Raw genomic sequence first — 19,012 nt, 5'->3', positions numbered from 1 at the left:
GAAGCTGTCAAGTGACTCATCTGCCTCCTGGCCAGTCTGTTTGAAGATGCACCGTTCGTAGTCTTGGTTAGCCGTGTGCTCGAAATGCCCATTGAAAGTTGTGACCAGAGTGTTATACTTCTTAGGTGTCGCCTCGTTAAGTTGCTTGCATATCTTGTGAATTCCTTTGCCACCCAGGTGAAGAAAGAGCGCTCTTCTCCTCCCCACCAGTTCATCAGTGGCCTCAAGATATAGTTCAAGGTGCTCCACCCAGCCTCTCCATTTGGATGCTTGCATAGACTGTGCACCCCTGATAACGAATGGCTGTAGCGCCAGAACACCAGTCATGATGAGGTGGGGGATGGTTGTATGCACTAATGCCGCCCTTGGTTCCTGTTTCTATGGAGGCAGAATTGTACAAGTGACACAGTGCTGTAGGCCCTGTACGCTGCTGGATGCAGGTAGGTGTCTTGGTAGGTGTTGGCTGCCAAGGCCCTTAGTTAAAGTCTCTACCTCGTTTGAGGCTTGATGGGACTTTGACTTGTTGACAGGGAACTCAAATATGTCAAGAGGTCTACAATCATCCGGAGGTGGTCCATGACCAACTGTGGCAAGCTTGCCTTTAAAAGCCGGTTGTTGAGGCACAGGAATACTGGTATCCCCAACCTTCGAAGATGGGCAGAGACCACATCCATCACTTCCCTGAGCACCTGAGGGGCACCCAGCAAACTGAAAATGCTCCTGTCCTACATTTAACAGCGGTATGCACCTGTTACAACGCATTTTTTACTCCGCACTACCACTACAACGCAGGCATTACAACGCATACCGTTACAACGCATTGCGCTGGGGGGCGCTCTAGGATAAGAGGTAAGTTTAATTTACTATCCAACACCTTCCCTAGGGTCCACGGGGACTGGAGTTAGAATAGTAAATTATACTTACCACTATCCAGCACCCCAAAGCGCTATGCGTTGTAGCGGTATGCGTTGTAAATACCGCGTTGTAATGGTATGCGGAGTAAAAGTATGCGTTGTAACGACATACATCCTTTAACAGCAGATAACATCTCTGGGACTGTAGGGCAGGTGTATGAAAACACATGTCCTGCAGGTCCAAGGACACATCCAATGCCCGAGCCTAAGCAGACAGGATTGGGACCAGCATGGGTATTTTGAATTTGACCTTTCACAGGGAAGCATTCCGAGGTCGAAGATTCAGAATAGGCGTGATGCCCCATCCTTCTCTGAACAAAGAAATACCAGGAGTAACAACACTTCCTCTTTTGAGCACAGTGCTCTCCCGTGTACACCCTTGGAGAGCAACAACCACACCTTCTGTAACAAAATAGACAGGTGCTCATCTGCAATTCACTCTGGTGTGGGAAAAATAGTGAGCAGGTGGATAGAAAAGGCATGGCATGTTTATATTGAAAATGTTTTAAACCCATCTGTCACGTGATGGATCACCAACCGGGGAGGAAAGTGGAATCCTGCCTCCCACTGCTTGGGATTACATAATTGAGGACAAACTAAAGTGGTTTGTTTGTCGTTGTACCAGTTGAAAAGGAACTGGATTACAGATGTCCCTGCTGCCCTACATACTGCCTGCCAGACCCACGCTTACGGCCTTGAAAGGACTACGGTCTTAGCTGCATCATTGGTTGAGAAGGCTGTTTGTCTACACGTCAGCCCTCTGGAATAGCCTCTGAACTTTCAATATTAATATAGAAAGTGTTTGTGTCGATCAATAACCCCAAGGAGCGTGCTTTACCTCTGCTGTCCTTAAAGCGCTCCAACGTATAGTCTGCCTTCTCACTGAAAATGAGGGACCCATCAAAAGGCATATCCATTAAGGGGGCATGTACCCTGCCGGAGAATCCTCTGGAATGCATCCATGTATGTCTACATCAATCACTGGTATCTACTGCCGTCCCTAAGCAATCCATAGACATGCATGGATGACCTATTTGCCCCCCATCCTCTACATCATGAATCATCAGGATGTCAGGATAAAAGAGGCTATAAGGTGTTGCAAGACTGCAAGTAAGATCTCACTGGCCATGTCCCAAAGTACCAGTTTGTAATGGCCCAGCAAACTAACAGCATTTACAGATCTCAGTCCTATTGACTGAAGAAAACATGTGCTTGCCTAAAGCATCAATCTTGGATTCTCTGTCCTGGAGGAATGATTGGAAATTAGTTAGGGTTCACCTTACAGGTTGAGGTCTGTAAGGTAGGACTTTTTGGGTAGGGTGCTTGGTGAGAAAATGTGAGGCACCAAGCACCAACCTCTGAAATCTGACCACCAGCCTATTCACAGGTGGGCAAGAAAAGGGCTTCCACAAAGTGGCCATGAAACCATCAGTGAGAGCATTTTTAAAAGGATGCAATGACTCAGAAGTCACTGGTTAAGGCTGCATCATTTCTATTATGACATTTGTTCTGGTCTCATCTGTGGGGAGCTGCAATTCTAGTGCCTCAGCTTCCCTATGGACCACCACTGCAAATAAGGTACTCTCTTCTGTTGGTTTCCCAAGTGGGGAGTCAAGCTCTGTCTCATGAAAGGTATCATGCTCACTGCAATTCTGTAAGCCAATGTATGTATAAGACATCACCAGTATAGTGAGGGGGCAGCATGCCATCCTCATGACTATCATCATCATGAGCATCTTGAGGCACCCCATGCTCTGCTACAGGATCAGAGTCAAAACCATAGAGATAATGGCGACTCTGTCGGGAGGTGTGACATGGCAGAGGCACAGGGTTAGAGAGAGGGTGCATGTGTTATTTCATTGCATGCCATTGGTTGGACAGCATGGAGCTGTGACAGAGTGATTGTGTGGTGAATTATTGAGTGCCTAAGTCTATCAACAAATGAAAAATCATTTTAACTTCTTCATCTGACTAGTCAGCATTGTCAGTGCTTTTTTGTTATTGGAACAAACGATAATGGGATTTCACCAAAGATCGCAGTGATCACTATTACTACGTGTACAGCACTGTGCAACAAAACAGATAGAAGGTGCATGATCTCAGATAAGTAAAATTAAACAATACGACCTCACCACCAAAATAATTGAAATTCTGTAGAGCAGACCTGGCCTGCCAATGTAGTACTGCTATTATCTCACTTGATTTCCTTATTTTTGTCCAAAGTACATATGGAGGTCACCTCTGCACACCTCTACACCGCACACCTTCACCCTAGTGTCCCCCCTCCTCCATATGCACTAGAGCCCCTCCTTCCCCAAAGAATCCACTGGTCTGAGTCTCTCTTGCTACCAGTGCACTCCAGCGTGTCACTTCTTGAATAAAGTTGAGGCCGCACCTGATTCGCTCTCCTTCGGTCCTCTTAATATTTGCTCTCAGCTCAGTGTTGGATCTCTGCAGGGCGTCCTTCTCTCTCGTCTCATCCCCCAGTGCTCGGCGGATTTCCAGTGACTCTCTGCGCTGGGCCTCACGGGCCTCTTCTGCTTCCCGGAGCAGGCGGTGGGACTCAATCAGGTCTTTCCGTAACGTGTCACGGGCATCCTCTGCCAGACGCAGCTGGGTCTTCAAATCTTCCTTCTGTTCAGAAAAGCACAGACAATGATCTTAGGATACAAATATCCGACATTTTTCTCATGAGTAAATAGGTGAGGATTAAAAAACACTCTAGAAATGGTATCAGCATCTCATCAGGTTGTCACAAAACATCTTTTAAGGAGTACACTCTTGTATTCATATCACTGTTAGAGTATATAACTGTCAGACACATTACCCCCTTATGGGTCCTCCTCGTCCCAGTCCTTACAAAATTCAAAGGTCATATAAACCCCTCCCACCCACCCTCCTGTGTTTTTGGGTTTCGCCTGCCGAAGGCTGCGCTCTGCGCAGCTTTTCGGCGCAGGCGAAATCCATTGTTTACAAAAAGGACTTCGGGAACGTCCCCCGGCTCCCATTGGCTAGCTCCATAAATGGAGGCTAGCCATTGGGTGCCGGATCTGTCCGTCAAGGCCGGACCAGATTCGGGGGCGTTCCCGCGATTTTTTCCCTCTCCACCCACTTCTGTTTGTCATCGCGGCGGTGGGTGTGTGTTATTTTTTTTTTTGGAGTCGGCCTGTTTTCTTCATTTTACAAGTGTTTGTTGTTGGAGTTGGCTGCAAGATTCGAGTTCCCACGAGGCAATCAGGTAAGGAGTATTTTGTTTATAAATGTGTTTTCACTCCGCCCCCCCCTGTCCGTGTGTCCGTTCCGCCCCCCTCCCCGTGTGCCCGTTCCCGCCCCCCCTCCCAGTGTGCCCGTTCCCGCCCCCCCTCCCCTTTCACTCTCCGTTGTCTTTCTTGAAACCACAGGTCAGAGCGATGCACGGGTGTCCCGGAGCTGTGCCTCTCCCATGCCATGGAGTTGGAGGGGCAATGGTGGAAGGGGCAGCTGGCTGCGGACATCCACCAGGCGCTGCGCTACAAGGTGAGTTGGAAGCTGTTCATGTGTGCGCGCGCACCTCCTCCTGATTGCGGTTCACTGGGCTTTTGTTTCCTTTTATTGGTACTTCAGGATGGCAAATACTGAAAGTTGTTTTGTCGTGTGTTCTTGGATTTGCACGCAAGATAGATCGGAGCTTAAGCCAATGTAGCAGTGCCCAAACCCGAGGAAATTTATATACAGGTTGTATTCACTTACACACTCAATATTGCTGCTGCACGTAGGCATACGCCCACTTGCTAATGCGGTCCTGTGTTAATGGTTCGAGGTCTGAGTCTCGTGAGCAGCAGCATTACACCAACAACAACAGACATGGCGGCCACTGTATCTTCCAGGCCGCCTCCGAAGCTGCAGCCGCCTAGTGAGAGCAACGAGCCTCCTAGTCCCGGAGTGTCGTCTTTGAGGGTGAGAAGACCCCCCCCCCCCCCACCTCGTCCGTGCCTTTCCCGCCCCCCCCCTCAATTAAGTAGATTTGGACCCGTTTGGCAGTATGCTGCCCCCCGCTGCCATCTCGCCCTCCGTCTGCCCCGCCCGGGGGCAGTTCAGTCCCGGCTACCAGTATGGGCAGGACCCGGCGGCGCTCCACAGCCCTTACCCTGGGATGGGCGGCAGCGCAGGCGGCCTGGGAGGCTCCGGCCAGGGCCTGCGGGCTCAGGTCTTCCTCTGTAACCGGCCCCTCTGGCTGAAGTTTCACTGGCACCAGACGGAGATGATAGTTACCAAGCAGGGCAGGTAAGGAGCCGGTCTCATTTTGAGGGGGGCAGAATTTTGAATGCAAGGATTAAATTTGGTGTTTAGCTGTCAAAAATGAGTGTTCGAACTTTTGTTCTGCGCCTTAAGCCATTTAAAAGTACCCTTCAATTGAACTAAACGAGCTGGCCGTTGTGTTAACGCACGTGCAGATGGTTATTGACACTTATTTTAAAATTAACCTGCCAGCGATAGAGCATCTTAGTGACACCGGGTAGACGCGTTATTTGGTTTTCATGACCCACCCGCGTACTCTACAACCTATTAATCTATCATGTTCATGGGTCTCTCGGGGCCTCTCTTGCCTGGTATGCCAGCTGGTCTTTATTGCTTAACAGCGATATGTACACAAAAATAACTCCATTAAGGCCTCCAAATGTTGACGGCTAGCAGTCCGTTATTTCGTGTTAATGCCCTCGTGTCACATAGCAACTACATGGCCAGCAGACAAACCCCCATGGATGACTAATACCAGAGTACATTTGATGGCGTCTACTGCATGGCAAGTGCTTTTCTGTGACACTAGTGGGACGTTATGAGCTAATAGTGCCTCGAATACGAAAGAACCACTTCGTGGTCTGGAGCGCTATAAATCGATGTTAAAAATAACCCTACTTATTGACGGGTGCCTTTATCGTTAGTGGAGAGCGTTAATGCCACACGTTATATGTAAACGTCCGTCTCTCCCATGACGAACCATAATAAACAGTAACTGCCACTTAACCCCTGAGGTCCGTTAGTGTATAATTATGCCAGCGATGAGGTCACTAATTAATAAACCAATTCAGTTGCAAAATAAGTTTTAAAAGTAGTTTGAAATCTAAAATAGCTTAAAAACGAATTCAAACTAGATTATAAACGAACATATTTAAAGTGATCACTATATCATATCTGTAGGGATATTTTGTGTTGATGTGTTTTTCTCTTTGTATCCTATCTGCATATCATTTTAATAAACTTCTATTTCCTAAACTTAAAAAAAGGATACCTGTCAAAATGTTGCATATGCTGAACCATTATACGGGGCACAGTAACTTTAGAAGGTAATACTGGCAAATGATACATTTCCCCAACGCCATTTTGTTTACCTTTATAAGATGTCTTATTTGCCCCCTCGCAAGTTGTTTAATTGTTCAGTTTGCAGGCAACGCCATTCCGACTTTATGTATCTTGTGGCGCGAACGTGCTCGGGGTGTCTGAACCCCGCTCTTTCATGAGCGGTTTCCTGTTTGTTCGTTGTTTTTGCTGCTCATGTTTGACTAACCATGTGTGACAAATTGTTTCGTTCAAACACGAGCCCCGCCTTATTTATTCGTTGTGATATAAATTGTCAGATGTGAACGTGTTCTCGTCCCTGACCAAGAAAACCACTCTTACAGCCTTTAAGGTTGTTTTGTTTCAATACCGCCTTTTAAGTTGTTTTTTCGTTGCAAACTTCGCATGCCCCTTTAGTTTTATAAACCACCACAAAACTGGGGCTCCGACCCAGCTCAGCCATGTTACGAGCTCTTTGATTGGTCACCCCGCCGGGCTTAGATCTCGAAATTTTTTGCGATACTCGGAGCATTCATCGAATATATTTAGCACTGAAAATATATCAAGTGTCTGGGCGCTTCAATGTGATTTCTACAACTAGCTATTCACATGACTCGAGTTGAATTCCTTCGTCTTTTTTATTTATCTATCAGAATCGCTAATGTGAAACAGGCTTTTAAACTTCTATGGGAAAAACAAAACTGCAAAAGTGTTTTCTAGTTCGCAATTTATAAACTGATCATAGGACTAAAATTTCACTGTCCATATTTAGGCACATCACCTGTCACTTTAAAATGGGAACGGGGGGTTAAAAAACGGAATAATTGGACTAAAAAACAAACATTACTGCGCCAGCGAGATGCCCGCTGGGCGACGCATGCTGCTAACAAGCGCCCGCTGTGAGACAATCACAGAGCGGCGTTCTGAAGCAAGTATTCTTTGTGTGCTTGAATGGTTGCCCTGAGATTCCCAGGGGGTCTACCTTTCTGGCTGTACCCCGTTGAGGCGTGTGTGTGGGTGGGGCATCTTTGTGGGTGTGGGTGGGGGGCTCTGTGTGGGTTTGGGGGGGGCTCTGTGTGGGTGTGGGGGGCTCTGTGTGGGTGTGTGGGGGGGCTCTGTGTGGGTGGCTCTGTGTGGGTGTGTGGGGGGGCTCTGTGTGTGTGGGTGGGGCTGTGTGTGGGGGGGCTCTCTATGGGTGTGTGGCATTTGCAAGAGATTAAGCTATTGGCATTGTAAATGACAATGCCATTTATTTTTCTGTTTTCAAAACCAATACATAAATAAATGTTGTCCTTTACAATGCCAATAGCTCTAACTTTTGCAAAGGCGAAACCGTTGCATTGTAAATGCTTGTTTCTTGCTCTGACGGGGGTCGGAACGCTGGGGCTCCGTGTCTCCTGTTGCTGTTTCCGGTTGTGCAGGATATGTTGCGGTGCCGTGAGTTTTTAAAAAACGAAAATGTTATGGTCTTAAATTTTACTGTTTATTCTGACATTGTTTTTTGTGTTTCTACGCAGCCACACCGGTGTTCCGGTCGGCTGCATTCCTGCTACTTGGCCAGAACGCGTGCATGTGCTTGGCTGGGGCGGGGAGTTTTTTCTTGCGTTCTGGCGACGGGTCGTCCCGGTTCTGGGGTCTTCTAGCAGCATCCGGCTCCACGGCCATGGTTGTTTGTTCTGTGGCTGTGGCGGCAGGGCTGTCCAAGTCTCGTATTCGGGTCTTGAGTGCTTGGTGACAGTGTTAATGTGGAGTGGCTGGGCACTTCCTGCTGTGTTTTGGGCTTCCTGTATGGTTTGCTCTTCCTACTTGTGGCCATGGGTTTGAGTATTCCTCTCAAGTGCCTGCAACATCTTTATCCATGCAGCGTAATGTCCTTTTGCACCTTTCCTGGTCTGTTTGCAGGATTTGTTTCATTCTGCTGTGCAGGCTGCTCTGCTTGAAGCAACACAAGGAGATGATGGACGGAGCCCTGAAACTTTTTAGACACTCACCCCCAGTCACAGATCTGGGTTGAATCCATCATTATTCTTTAGTTCACTTCGCCACCTCAGTTCAGACCCAGCTATATGCAAATCAGTCTTGACCCTGTGCCTCATTGAAACAGTTCAGCCCGAACTGCCAAGCCAGGTCTTCCTTGAAACGGAAAGAAGTATCCTGGGCCTGGTTTCTGGGTAACACCCTTCATCAGCCAGGCTAGATTGAATCCAGTGGCAAAGTGAGCAATGGACCAACATCTGGGCATACCCTGCCAACTTAGGGAGAACAAAGCAAACACAAAAAGATGACGGATGGAGCGCTGAAACTTTTCAGACACTCACCCCCAGTCACAGATCTGGGTTGAATCCATCATTATTCTTTAGCTCACTTCGCCACCTCAGTTCAGACCCAACTATATGGAAATCAGTCTTGACCCAGTGCCTCATTGGAGCAGTCCAGCCCGAACTGCCAAGCCAGGTCTTCCCTGAAATGGAAACAAGTATCCTGGGCCCGGTTTCTGGGTAACACCCTTCATCAGCCAGGCTAGCTTGAATCCAGTGGCAAAGTGAGCAAGGGACCTACGTCTGGGCATACCCTGCCAACTTAGTGAGAACAATGCAAACACAAGGAGATGATGGTTGCTCTGCTTGGGCCTCTGCGTGCCTGGGCTGGGGATATTTATGAAGCTGTGGACAATTCCCCTGAGTGGATGTGCATCAGAGGCAAGGTTTTTAAGACATGTTGATCCCTGTTTGTGCAATCCTGGGATTTGACCCCCGGTCCTTGTCTGATGATGGTTTTAGTCCCTGTATCGTCCTCAGTGGTTGATTTCCTGCCTTTTCATGATGTCCTCACAGATATTCTGGCTGTGATTTGGTTTGCTGTCTTCATGCAGGGGATTCCACGCTTTCTGGGGTGGCAGTGTTGCTTGGAGAACTTTGTCTCCCAGCTCCCTCTAGTTCCTGGGGTTTATTCTGTTTTGTTCTCCTTGACTTCTTCCTCTTTGTCTTCGGAGGCGGCTTCCTGGGCTGACCCAGTTGTGCAGGAGGTGGAGTACGCTCTTGAGTGTTCTTCTGCAACTTCTCTTATGAAGGTGCGTGCTAGCACTTCTTCAGCCTATGATTCGCAGGTCCTTTCTGTAGGTTTGGGTACCTGTTTGACTGTCTTTCGGGTCAGGGGGATCTCACTCCAGTCTTGGCGCAGATGGAGGTATTGACTTGGTTTCTGTCTGCTGTACTTTTGTTGCCCTGTGGGTCCTCTCCTCGGTTACTGGGGCAGCAGTGGCTGGTAGGGGTCTCTCTGGACTGCACTTTGGTGCCTTGACACTGCTCAGACACCTTGGTCCTTTGCCTGCCTATTGTGGCTCCTGGGCTTTTTTGGCTTACTACAGAGACGGTTTATACGGAGAAACTTGTCTTTTTTCCATGATCCGGTGTTTCTGGGTACTCTGGGGCTTATTTATGAGCCTATGCATCACTTTTGCTCCGCCGGTGGATCACTGTTTGTGACGCACCAGCTGCATAAAAAACAAGCCTTGTTGAACCATATTTACAAAGTGATGCATCTAGGTAGATGAGTCACTTTGTAAACCCCTGCGCCACATTATACCTGCACTAGGTCAAATGTATGTAGGGGAAGCATTCCAACGCAAGAAAGGGTTGTAGAAGTGATGGAGTGAAATCTATAAGATTTCACTGCGTCACTTCTAGGACGCATATGCGTCAATAACTTATGCCTGTCTCATGGCAGGTGTAAGACTGGCGCAGGAACATTTCACATGGGACTTGCCCATGTGTAATGACCCATTGCTGAAGTTGTGTAACTTTTGTGACACACTCCAGCAATGTGTCATTTTTGCGCCTACAGATATGTCAGAAATACTGACGTATCTGTAACTACTTGCGACATGATGCGTCATACTGTAAATATGACGCATGATTGGTGTCACAAGGAGGGTGCTATGAAAAGTGATGCATCGCTGTTTTCACGCAGCGATGCGTCATTTTCCAGAAATGAGGCCCTCTGTCTTTTTCTCGGCCCTTTTGTGGTTGGGCCCGTGGTTGGGGGGGGCTGCGTTCCATTTGGTTCCCGGCCTCTGCAGCGCCTGCTGCTGCCCTTGGTTGTTTGTCAATTAGTGTTATGCACTAGTGGAGTCACCATGCTCTGGTGGTAATGGTTGCGGTCTCTTCCTCGAGAGGTTATGCTTTCCAGTCCTGGTGTTTCACTGGTTGTGGGTTCCTGTCTTGATTGTTGGCGCTGTTGCTATTTTGGGGGCTCAGCTCCATTGTTCCTGGTTCGTTGGTCAGGTCTGTTTCCGACTGGTTAGGCCTGTCGGTCATCGATCTTGGTTACCGGATTCCGTTCTGGGGCCTTCCCCATTTTGGACTGTTTTTGAGATTACCCCTTTTTCCATAGGCCCAGTGATGCAATCTGCCATGTTCTCTGGCGTTGCCCTGTTTTTGTCACAGGGCACTGTTGTGCTGTTTCTGGTGGCGGTGCAGGACCTGGGATTCTGTTCCTCTCTGTTCCTGGTCCTGGCACCCGTTGATTACTTCCGCTCGATTCTGAGTCCCCGGGCTTTGTACAGCTTGGTGCGGCTGGGTCATTTTTGAATGATCCCCTTACAGTCCGTCGTTCCCCTCATCCTGGCGGGCGATTTTTAGCTTCCCTGGATTTGGAAGGCTCCCGTTTTCCCGATCCCGTCCTTCCGGCGGGTTAGCGGTTCCTGCTGTTTGGGGTGGATGGGTACCATTGCCAGTTTCCGGTATTGCCTTTTTGGCCTATCTACTGCTCCCTGGGTTTTTCCAGTGTTGGCTCCTACTATAGGGGTTTTGCTGAGTCTGGGTTTCTCTGGGTTTCCCTGGGTTCCCCTATGTTGCTTTTGTCTGGTTTCTGCTTTCACCCTCCTTGAGGCTCTTATGGCGATGGTGGCGTAGATGGCCTTGTTGTAGGTTCTGGGGTTCATGTTGGATCTGGCCTTTCTCATCTGGTTCCTGTTCAGGGACTTTGGTTTATCGGAGGCCTGTTCGGCACTTTGCAGGGGGCTGTTTTCTCACTTCGGCTTGGTTCTCTACCCTATTGGCTCTTCTGCGGGTCCTGCTTGGTCACCCTTCTGCCCCGGGGTTGGTTGCAGGTCCGGGGAATGGTGGCTGCTACCCCGGCTGTGGTTCCTTGGGCTCGCCTGCGCCTTCGGTCCTTGGTGATTCTTCTGTTGACTTGTTGGGACCTTTCCCATGCAGGTTGCGTGGCTCTGGATCCTTTCTCCCCTGTTCTGGTTTTTTCTTTGGCCTGGTGGCTTTGCTCTCCCGACCTGGTGTAGGGGGTGCATTTTCTACTTCCTTCTGTCCTCGTGTTGGCCTCGGATGCCTGTCCTTGGGGGGGGGGACGCATTGGGGTCCTTGGTGGCCGACAAATCTGTTGGTTCGTAGCAGCTTTCTTGTGGCTTGTTGTTACTTGCGCCTTCATGGGGGGTCCAGGTGCGCGTCTCTGTACCTGCTGACTTCTGTAATTTGTGGCTGGGTGAACTCTCATCTGTTGGCATTGATGGCTGTTTGTGTTCAGGGACGTCTGAGTTTTCATTAGGGCGGCTTGGGCCGTTTCTTCCTGTCCTCTGTTTTGTGCCGTCTGTCTGTTCCTCTGTTCCGGGACGTTTGTCTTCAGATCGAGACTCTTTGGATCGGTCTTTTTGCTTCCCCTCACGACGGTCTTCCCCACCGGTTTTGTTCCGTGGGGGTCTGTCCTCAGGGTTGGGGGTTTCTCTCTCGTTTCCTTGGCCTTTGGGCTTTCTGTTTGCCTTCCCTCCTATTTCTCTCCTCCCAAGGGTGCTGCAGCGGATTCGGGGTGAAGGTGTCTGTGCTGTTTGTTGCTCCATTTTGCCCTTGCTGCCTTTGGTTTCCGCTGCTGCTGGCGGAGGGCTGGTTTGACCAGCTTCACTTGACTCCAGCTCTGCTTCTGTGTCCGCACCTGTCTTTGCCCTGTCTTTGTCGCTTGCTTCCGACAGCCTGGCTCTTGGGCGGCTGTCGTTGGTGTCTTTGGCCTGTTTCTTCTATGGTGGCCTGTGGCATTCAGTTGTCGCGTCGGCCTTCAATGCTTCAGAAATGTGGTGCATGTTGGGGCTCATTTGTCTCCTGGTGCGCTTCTTGTGGTCTGGATCTGTGTTTGAGATCCGGCTTCTATTCTTGTCTTTCTCCTTGATGGGTTTTTGATGGACCTTTCCCCTTTCCCTTTGTCTGGTTGTTGGGCTTGCTGTTCAGGCTTGTCGGGGTCCCGGGGCCTCTTTGGAGGTAGTTGCTCCTTTGGTGAGTCGGCTTCTTGGGCGCTTTAGGCTTCGTCATACGGTCTCTCCTGTGATCGTGTCTTCTGGGTTTTGCCTACTGTTTTGCGGGGTCTGCAGTTGTCCCCATTTGAGCCATTTTTGGAGGATGACTTGTTGTGGTTGTCCGCTAAGGTGTTTTTTTTCTATCTATCACCTCCGCTCGTCGGTTGGGTGCTTTGCTTGTTTTCTTTTCATTATTTGCAGTTCCTGCAAGATAGGGTTGTTTTACAGCTTGATCCAGATTTCTGCCTGAGGTTTCTTTCTGGTTCCTTTTGCAGCAGGAGGAGATAGTTCATGATTTGTCTACATAGGGGATTTCCCTTGTTCCTTCTTCTTTGGCTGTTCGAGGGGCTCTTCAGATTTATGTCCAGCATCTGCTGTGGTTTCGGCTTTCTCCTGCCCTATTTGTCTCCTGTGGGGGTGTGGCTATGGGGTAGAGGGTTTCCACTTCTACGATCAGTCGATGGGTGCGTTTGGCGGTCTGCCAGTCCTATAAGTCTGTGGGTCTGCCTCCTTCGTCTCAGGAGCAGGGTTGTTCGAATTGTCCTGTGTCCGCTTCCTGGGCTGAGGCGGAGGGGGTCTCTGTCCAGGAGATTTGTAGTGCGACCACTTGGCAGTCCCATCACACATCTGTTAGGCATTATCAACCTGATGTTTTACATGTATCTGTTGACAGTTTTGCTGTTAGCGTTCTGAACGCTGCTGTTCGTTGATCATTTTTTTGATTAACAGGTTTGTTCTTTTTGCATGGATCCCTGGTGTCCTGCGTTTTTTCTTTCTGGTTCTATGCTTGTGAGGTCCTTACTTTGTAAGGACGAGGAAGACCCACGAGGGTATAATGTCTTGTTACTTACCGGTAATCTCCATTACCCCGATTAGGGTCCTCCTTGTCCCAGTCCTCTTCCCTCCCTCCCTCCTGCTGTGTTTGTGTCTGGGACTTGCTGATAATAGGCATAACGGTGGGTGGGAGGGGTTTATATAACCTTTGACTTTTGGTTTTGTAGCGTTTTGACAGGCTGGCTTGAGGCAGGACTGCCTCACTTTGTAAGGACTGGGACGAGGAGGACCCTAATCAGGGTAATGAAGATTACTGGTAGGTAACAAGACATTATCAAATAGCGAACACTCTCCCGACGTATCGAGAGGCAGAATATCCTAGCAGACGAGGAAAACCATAGTATACTCACAAACTGCAACTCACCAAAACCCACTAGTGATAGAAAAAACACAAGCCCCCTCCTCCGGCAATACACCCGGGTCGCACCAACTCTTTGGAGTAGCAAAAAGCAAGAGTCAGATTCTAGAAGCGTGGTCAACCAGCACCTAACCATTTAATAACAAATCACAGAATTGGAAGGCATGACAGGTAAAGGATTGAAAGGCATTGAAAAGCACTATACATTCCCGCCGCATATAAGAACTAAACATTATTGAAAACAGATACATTAAGTAGTGGTAGAACAATTCCAGACAGAATTCTCGACTCTAAACATACCTGACCATGGTAGCATGCAGGTAGATAACGTTCCTATTTATATCTCTAGCAGGGGCAGGCCCATAATGTCAACACTTTTACACCCCCACCCCATCTCCAAGGCGCCAGTGACATAACACCATCATCATATTTCAAAGACTTCACAATATAATATAGGCGAGTGATAAAAATGATGGAATGTGATTAGCACCTGAAAAAAACACAATTACCTGAGAAACACATAATGCAACATCCCTGCCAGGGCTTCAGTGACCTAACCAGCCACCCCGAAAGTCCCGCCAATAACACAGGCAGGCAAACAAGGACAAGAGATGGAGGGTCCAATACCATCAGCAGGTCCCTGCTCCTCCAGCCAGTCCAATGCCCAAAGTATCCTTTTCCCATATACAGAAGACAAACCAGTAGTGTACAAATATCTCTAGGGTGTAGCTTTGTTATGGTCTCTGAACAAAAACAATCCCAATTTCCTGGCACACAAAAACAACAGTCAATAAAATATTGTCAAGCCAGTGATTAAAAAAAAAAAGGAAAAGTACAAAGTACTTTCATTACACACACACACAACTAAATACTGCACATTTAATTGCAAATATATATATCTGATAGATGGAAATACCTTTGGTGACAGCCTTGTCATACATAAAACCCTGTGGGCCCTGAACCCCATTCTCACAATACCCCTCACCGCCACTAATACCACATACCAATGCACAATATAAGGAGGTATCGTTTTAAAGAAGGCAGACCTACTGGCTTTGTCAAGGTGTCACCTCAATAATATCAATTACTACATATTATAAATTCACCAGTGTGTTACAATGAAAACTAATGGCAACAATAATTATATTCAAATGCATTCATTATTAGAAAACCATTGCTTTGTACATTATAAATCCGTCAAGAAATAATTTCACCTCAAATTAATTACAAACCTGTGTTGGAGCCTTTTTTACATTCTACAGACCACATAATGCAGCCATAGAGTCAACCACAAGGGCTCACCATACTCTTGAACTAAAGAACAAAGGCTCATCTCTGGAAGTGCTTGAAATACTGTAAACCTCTCCTGGGGGTCATGCTTTCTAGGCCCCAGGAGAGTCAGGGTCAGATTTTACTAAGTCACTTCAGGAGTGCTGCTGCACTCCCTGTAGCCCCACCTACCCACAACACTCAAAACCTGAGTTGGTTGCACCACTGACCCTCCTTGCAAAAGACAATATGAAAATTAGTTTGTATAGGGAATTATGGTGTGTTCCTTGCCATTTAGCTGCATATTAGATGAGCAGCTCACCCACTCTTTATTTTTCAAGCAGTCTCATGGAGCAGAATGCTTTGACCTTTTTTATTTCACCCATGTGTCCTGGTCCTAGCAGGGACACCCACACACGACAGATGATCATTGGGGAACAACATAGGGAGCTCAAAGCCCCCAAGACCAACCAGATCCTCGTATATATTGCACACCTGTGCAGCACGGGGCAGCGAGTATTATGCTGTCTGCTTCTGCAGCGGTGGGGAGCAAGTTCTCTTACTCTCCCACCTGGGAGCCGGAGATGTGTTTTGTCCACTAACCGCAAAGAGGAAGAAAGGGCAAAAGAAAGCTGCCCCAAATCCCCCACCCCTGAAACACAGTAGTGGAGCTGGGCAACACACTCTGACCAAGCCTTTCTTATATCATGTCCTGGACCCTGCAGGATGGGGTCCCAGGACCCACCCATACTAGGTCGGCCCCTGGGGAGAGGGGACCCCCAGGGGAAAAATTGATTTAAAGAAAGGGGGCCCACATAAGTGTGCTTCCCAAGAAAAATTATTTTGTGTCAACCCCCAGGATCAGGACAACCTCAGGGCTTCTCTTGAAATAGCGGTAGAACACCATGTGCTTGTTTTTTTTCCTACTTTTGTGAAAAGCCAAATTTTTCAAAAGCCTTGTTACGGGTCCAGTTAGGCCAATTTTCTTCATCTTTAGCTCCAGGAGTATTTTCATCAGGCCTTCTGGCTGCATTCTGCAAAGAGCTGGATTCTCCGTGCTAACCTTTTGACCTGCCTGGCTCCTGATGCACCCCTCCTACTTGTGGGGGCGTCTTGCACAGTCCCCTCAAAACCAGCCAGCAGATCACCCTCTTTCCGCCCTCCACAGGCCCCAAAGCCTCCTGGCTGTCTTGTAGAGCACCTCTGGAGGACAGGGGAGTGGAGTCCACAGCTGGTTCTCAGGGGCATAAGGAGGCAAGCACCACTGGCCCTGGAGAGATCCACCCTGGCACTGGGGGGGTCTAAAGAAGCACATTTTTCAGGGAGCTGGATTCTCTGCCTGCAGCGCTATCCTTTTTGTCTGCCTTGCTTGCAGTGCTCCTCTTCTACTGGTCGGGGTGTCTTGTGTAGCCCCCTCACAACCAGCCAGTAGAGCACCCTATTGTCGCAGTCCACAGGGCCCAAAGTGTGGGGTTCTCAGGGCGCATAAGGAGACAAGTGCTACTGGTCCTGGAGAGACCCATCCTAGTCCTGGGGGTCAGCTGGAGTCAAAATCCTTAATCCGTCCTTACAGGGTATCAGGTGGCTTCTCCTTCCAGCAGGACATCCCTTCTGCTGCCATTGCCTCTCAGGTCCAGGTTCTTCTCAACTGTCCCTGTTGAGCAGGGGTGGTTTTTTTGTTAAAGATATTTTTATTGAGAATATAGAGAGGAAGAAATAATAGAAGAGAGAAGGGATAGAAACATACGAAATGCAAAAAGAGCCCTCGCAGGAGCTGACTCCACATGGCCAAGAAGCAATATCAGTGTCGAAAATTTGTACAACGCGGCAACCCTAGTCCGGATAAGTCACAAAGTCCGCCAGCCAACAGCGCTGTGCCCAACGAGGAAACCTTGGAAGGGCGTCAATCCACATCGGCTCCAGGCAAAAGCTGTCTGAGGCAGAGGCTTGTTCTACCAGTTCAAGTTGCACCTCCATGTGTCTTGGCCACGAGAAAGACGTAGCAGCGAGGTAGAACGGAAAAACCCACCCCCCCCTTGAAACAAACAAACCAAATCCCCCCCCAAAGACTCCAGCCACCCATCAACCCCCCTCCCCCCAGTGGTGGCAGACCAGCAGCAGGCATTCACTCAAACATTCTTCACACCTGAAACAAATGTAGTGCACATAAGGTGGGTGGACAGACCGCCGAAGGCAAGCCTCGAGAAAGAAAGCGGACTAGCGGGCCCCACCTGAAGATGAAGTTCTTAAAGTCACCTCTGAAAACATCAGCCATACGTTCCACACTCAACAGCTTCCACAACTTAGCAAACCAGAGGGAAAGTGCAGGGGCCTCCTTCTTCTTCCAAGCCGCAGCCAAGGTCAACTTGGCCGCACCTATGCAGAGCCAAAGGATTTGTTTATCTGCCTTGGTCTGATGCTCCAGAAGCGGGTCGCGAAGACCCAGGAGCACGAAGCCTATGGAGTCCGGAATCGGGTAACCCAGCATGTCTTTGATATAAGACAGTATCTCCTCCCAGTAGGGGCGTATGATAGGACAGTCCCACCAGATATGGCGAAAATCCCCAAGGAAACCACAGCCTCGCCAACACCTATCCGACGCAGTGGGAAATATCTTTTTCAATCGGGTCGGGTAAAGATACCAATCCAGCATTGTTTTCATATGGGCCTCCCTGAGATCAATTGAATGATTGAATTTGTGTAAATCGCGCCAGAGGTGAGCCCATTCCTCGTCGGAGATGTCTCGCCCTAAGTGCTCTTCCCACAGACCCATGTATAGAGGGCGAGGTGAGATAGCAGTAGTCAATAGAAGATCATAGAGGAATGAGATCACCCCCTTCATAGACGTTGCGCGGGTGATATATGATTCAAAATCTGTGGGAGGCCTTGTCGCTGCATCTCGCACCTCCGGTGACAACGCCCAGTGAAGCAGTTGGGCATGTCGGTACCGCTCGGAAGGTAGCACCGCATAGTCACGCATGCAATTATGGAAGGTGAGCGGTTCATACCCGTGGAACAAGTGTGTGAGTGCGTGGCAACCCCCCGCCCTCCACCCATCAAAGGGGCCCTCAACGAGAGCCGGCGGAAGGGCCGGGTTAAAGTGGATAGGTGTGAAGGGGGACGGGAAGGAGGTCCACCGCTCATCGCCGGAGACCGAGTCCCAGACCTTCAGAGTGGTACTCATAGGAGTGCTAATGTAGGCGCTACGAGGCCGATCCCCCTTTGCCTTCCAAACCAGGTCCCATATCGATCTTCCTGCCACACTCCTGTCCATATGTAACCAGTGCTTCTCCGACTCCATTTGGGTCCACTCGGCCAGCACTCGGAGTTGCGCCGCCTTATAATAGAGGTGCATGTCCGGGAGGCCGACCCCACCCCTCCTCAGGGGCCGATGCAGCGTAAGAAAGGAAAGTCTAACGCGGCCTCCCTGCCAGATATAGCGCAGAATCATGGATCTAATGCGCCTAAAAAAATCCCCCTCCAAGGTGATAGGGAGTGCTTGGAACAGGTACAAGAGCTTGGGGAGCAGCGCCATTTTAATGGCATGAACGCGACCCATCCAAGAAATGAACATGGGCTTCCATCGATTAAGCTCGGTCTGTATCTGGGTCAGCAGAGGGGGGAAGTTGGCCGCATACAAGGTGGCCACAGATGAGGTCAGCCTGACCCCAAGATACTGTATGGAGGAGCTGGACCATGACAGGGGCGTGAGCGGTCGGATGCGTTCCACCTCAGCGGGCGGCAGCGTGAGATTGAGGATGTATGACTTGCCGGGATTGACCCGAAAGCCCGCCACCGCTTCAAACTGAGAAAGCACTTCTTGCACCCATGGAAGGGAGTTCCCCGGATCCGCTAGGGATAATAGGACGTCGTCAGGAAAGAGGGATATTTTATGCTGCTCCCCCGAAAAGGGGAGACCAACAATATCCGGGTCCTCCCGTACCCTAAGGGCCAGAGGCTCGATGCTGAGCGCAAAGAGTAGGGGAGATAGGGGGCAGCCCTGCCTCGTACCCCGGGAATGTGCAA

At 49.2% G+C, this 19,012-nt stretch overlaps 1 protein-coding gene across 1 annotated transcript in view; it reads right to left on the bottom strand.

Moving 5' to 3' along the window:
• CROCC2 (ciliary rootlet coiled-coil, rootletin family member 2) overlaps window positions 1-19,012 on the bottom strand; it is a 1,620,686-nt gene that overhangs the window by 611,768 nt on the left and 989,906 nt on the right. Inside the window, exon 24 of the mRNA XM_086944022.1 lies at window positions 3,310-3,548. Within this exon, the coding sequence (XP_086800148.1) occupies window positions 3,310-3,548 (239 nt within the window). The remainder of the gene's footprint in view (window positions 1-3,309; window positions 3,549-19,012) is intronic.

Source organism: Lissotriton vulgaris, chromosome 11 (assembly GCF_964263255.1).
Source record: "Lissotriton vulgaris chromosome 11, aLisVul1.2, whole genome shotgun sequence".
Taxonomy (NCBI): domain Eukaryota; kingdom Metazoa; phylum Chordata; class Amphibia; order Caudata; family Salamandridae; genus Lissotriton; species Lissotriton vulgaris.
This window is presented reverse-complemented; position numbering and strand designations above follow the sequence as displayed.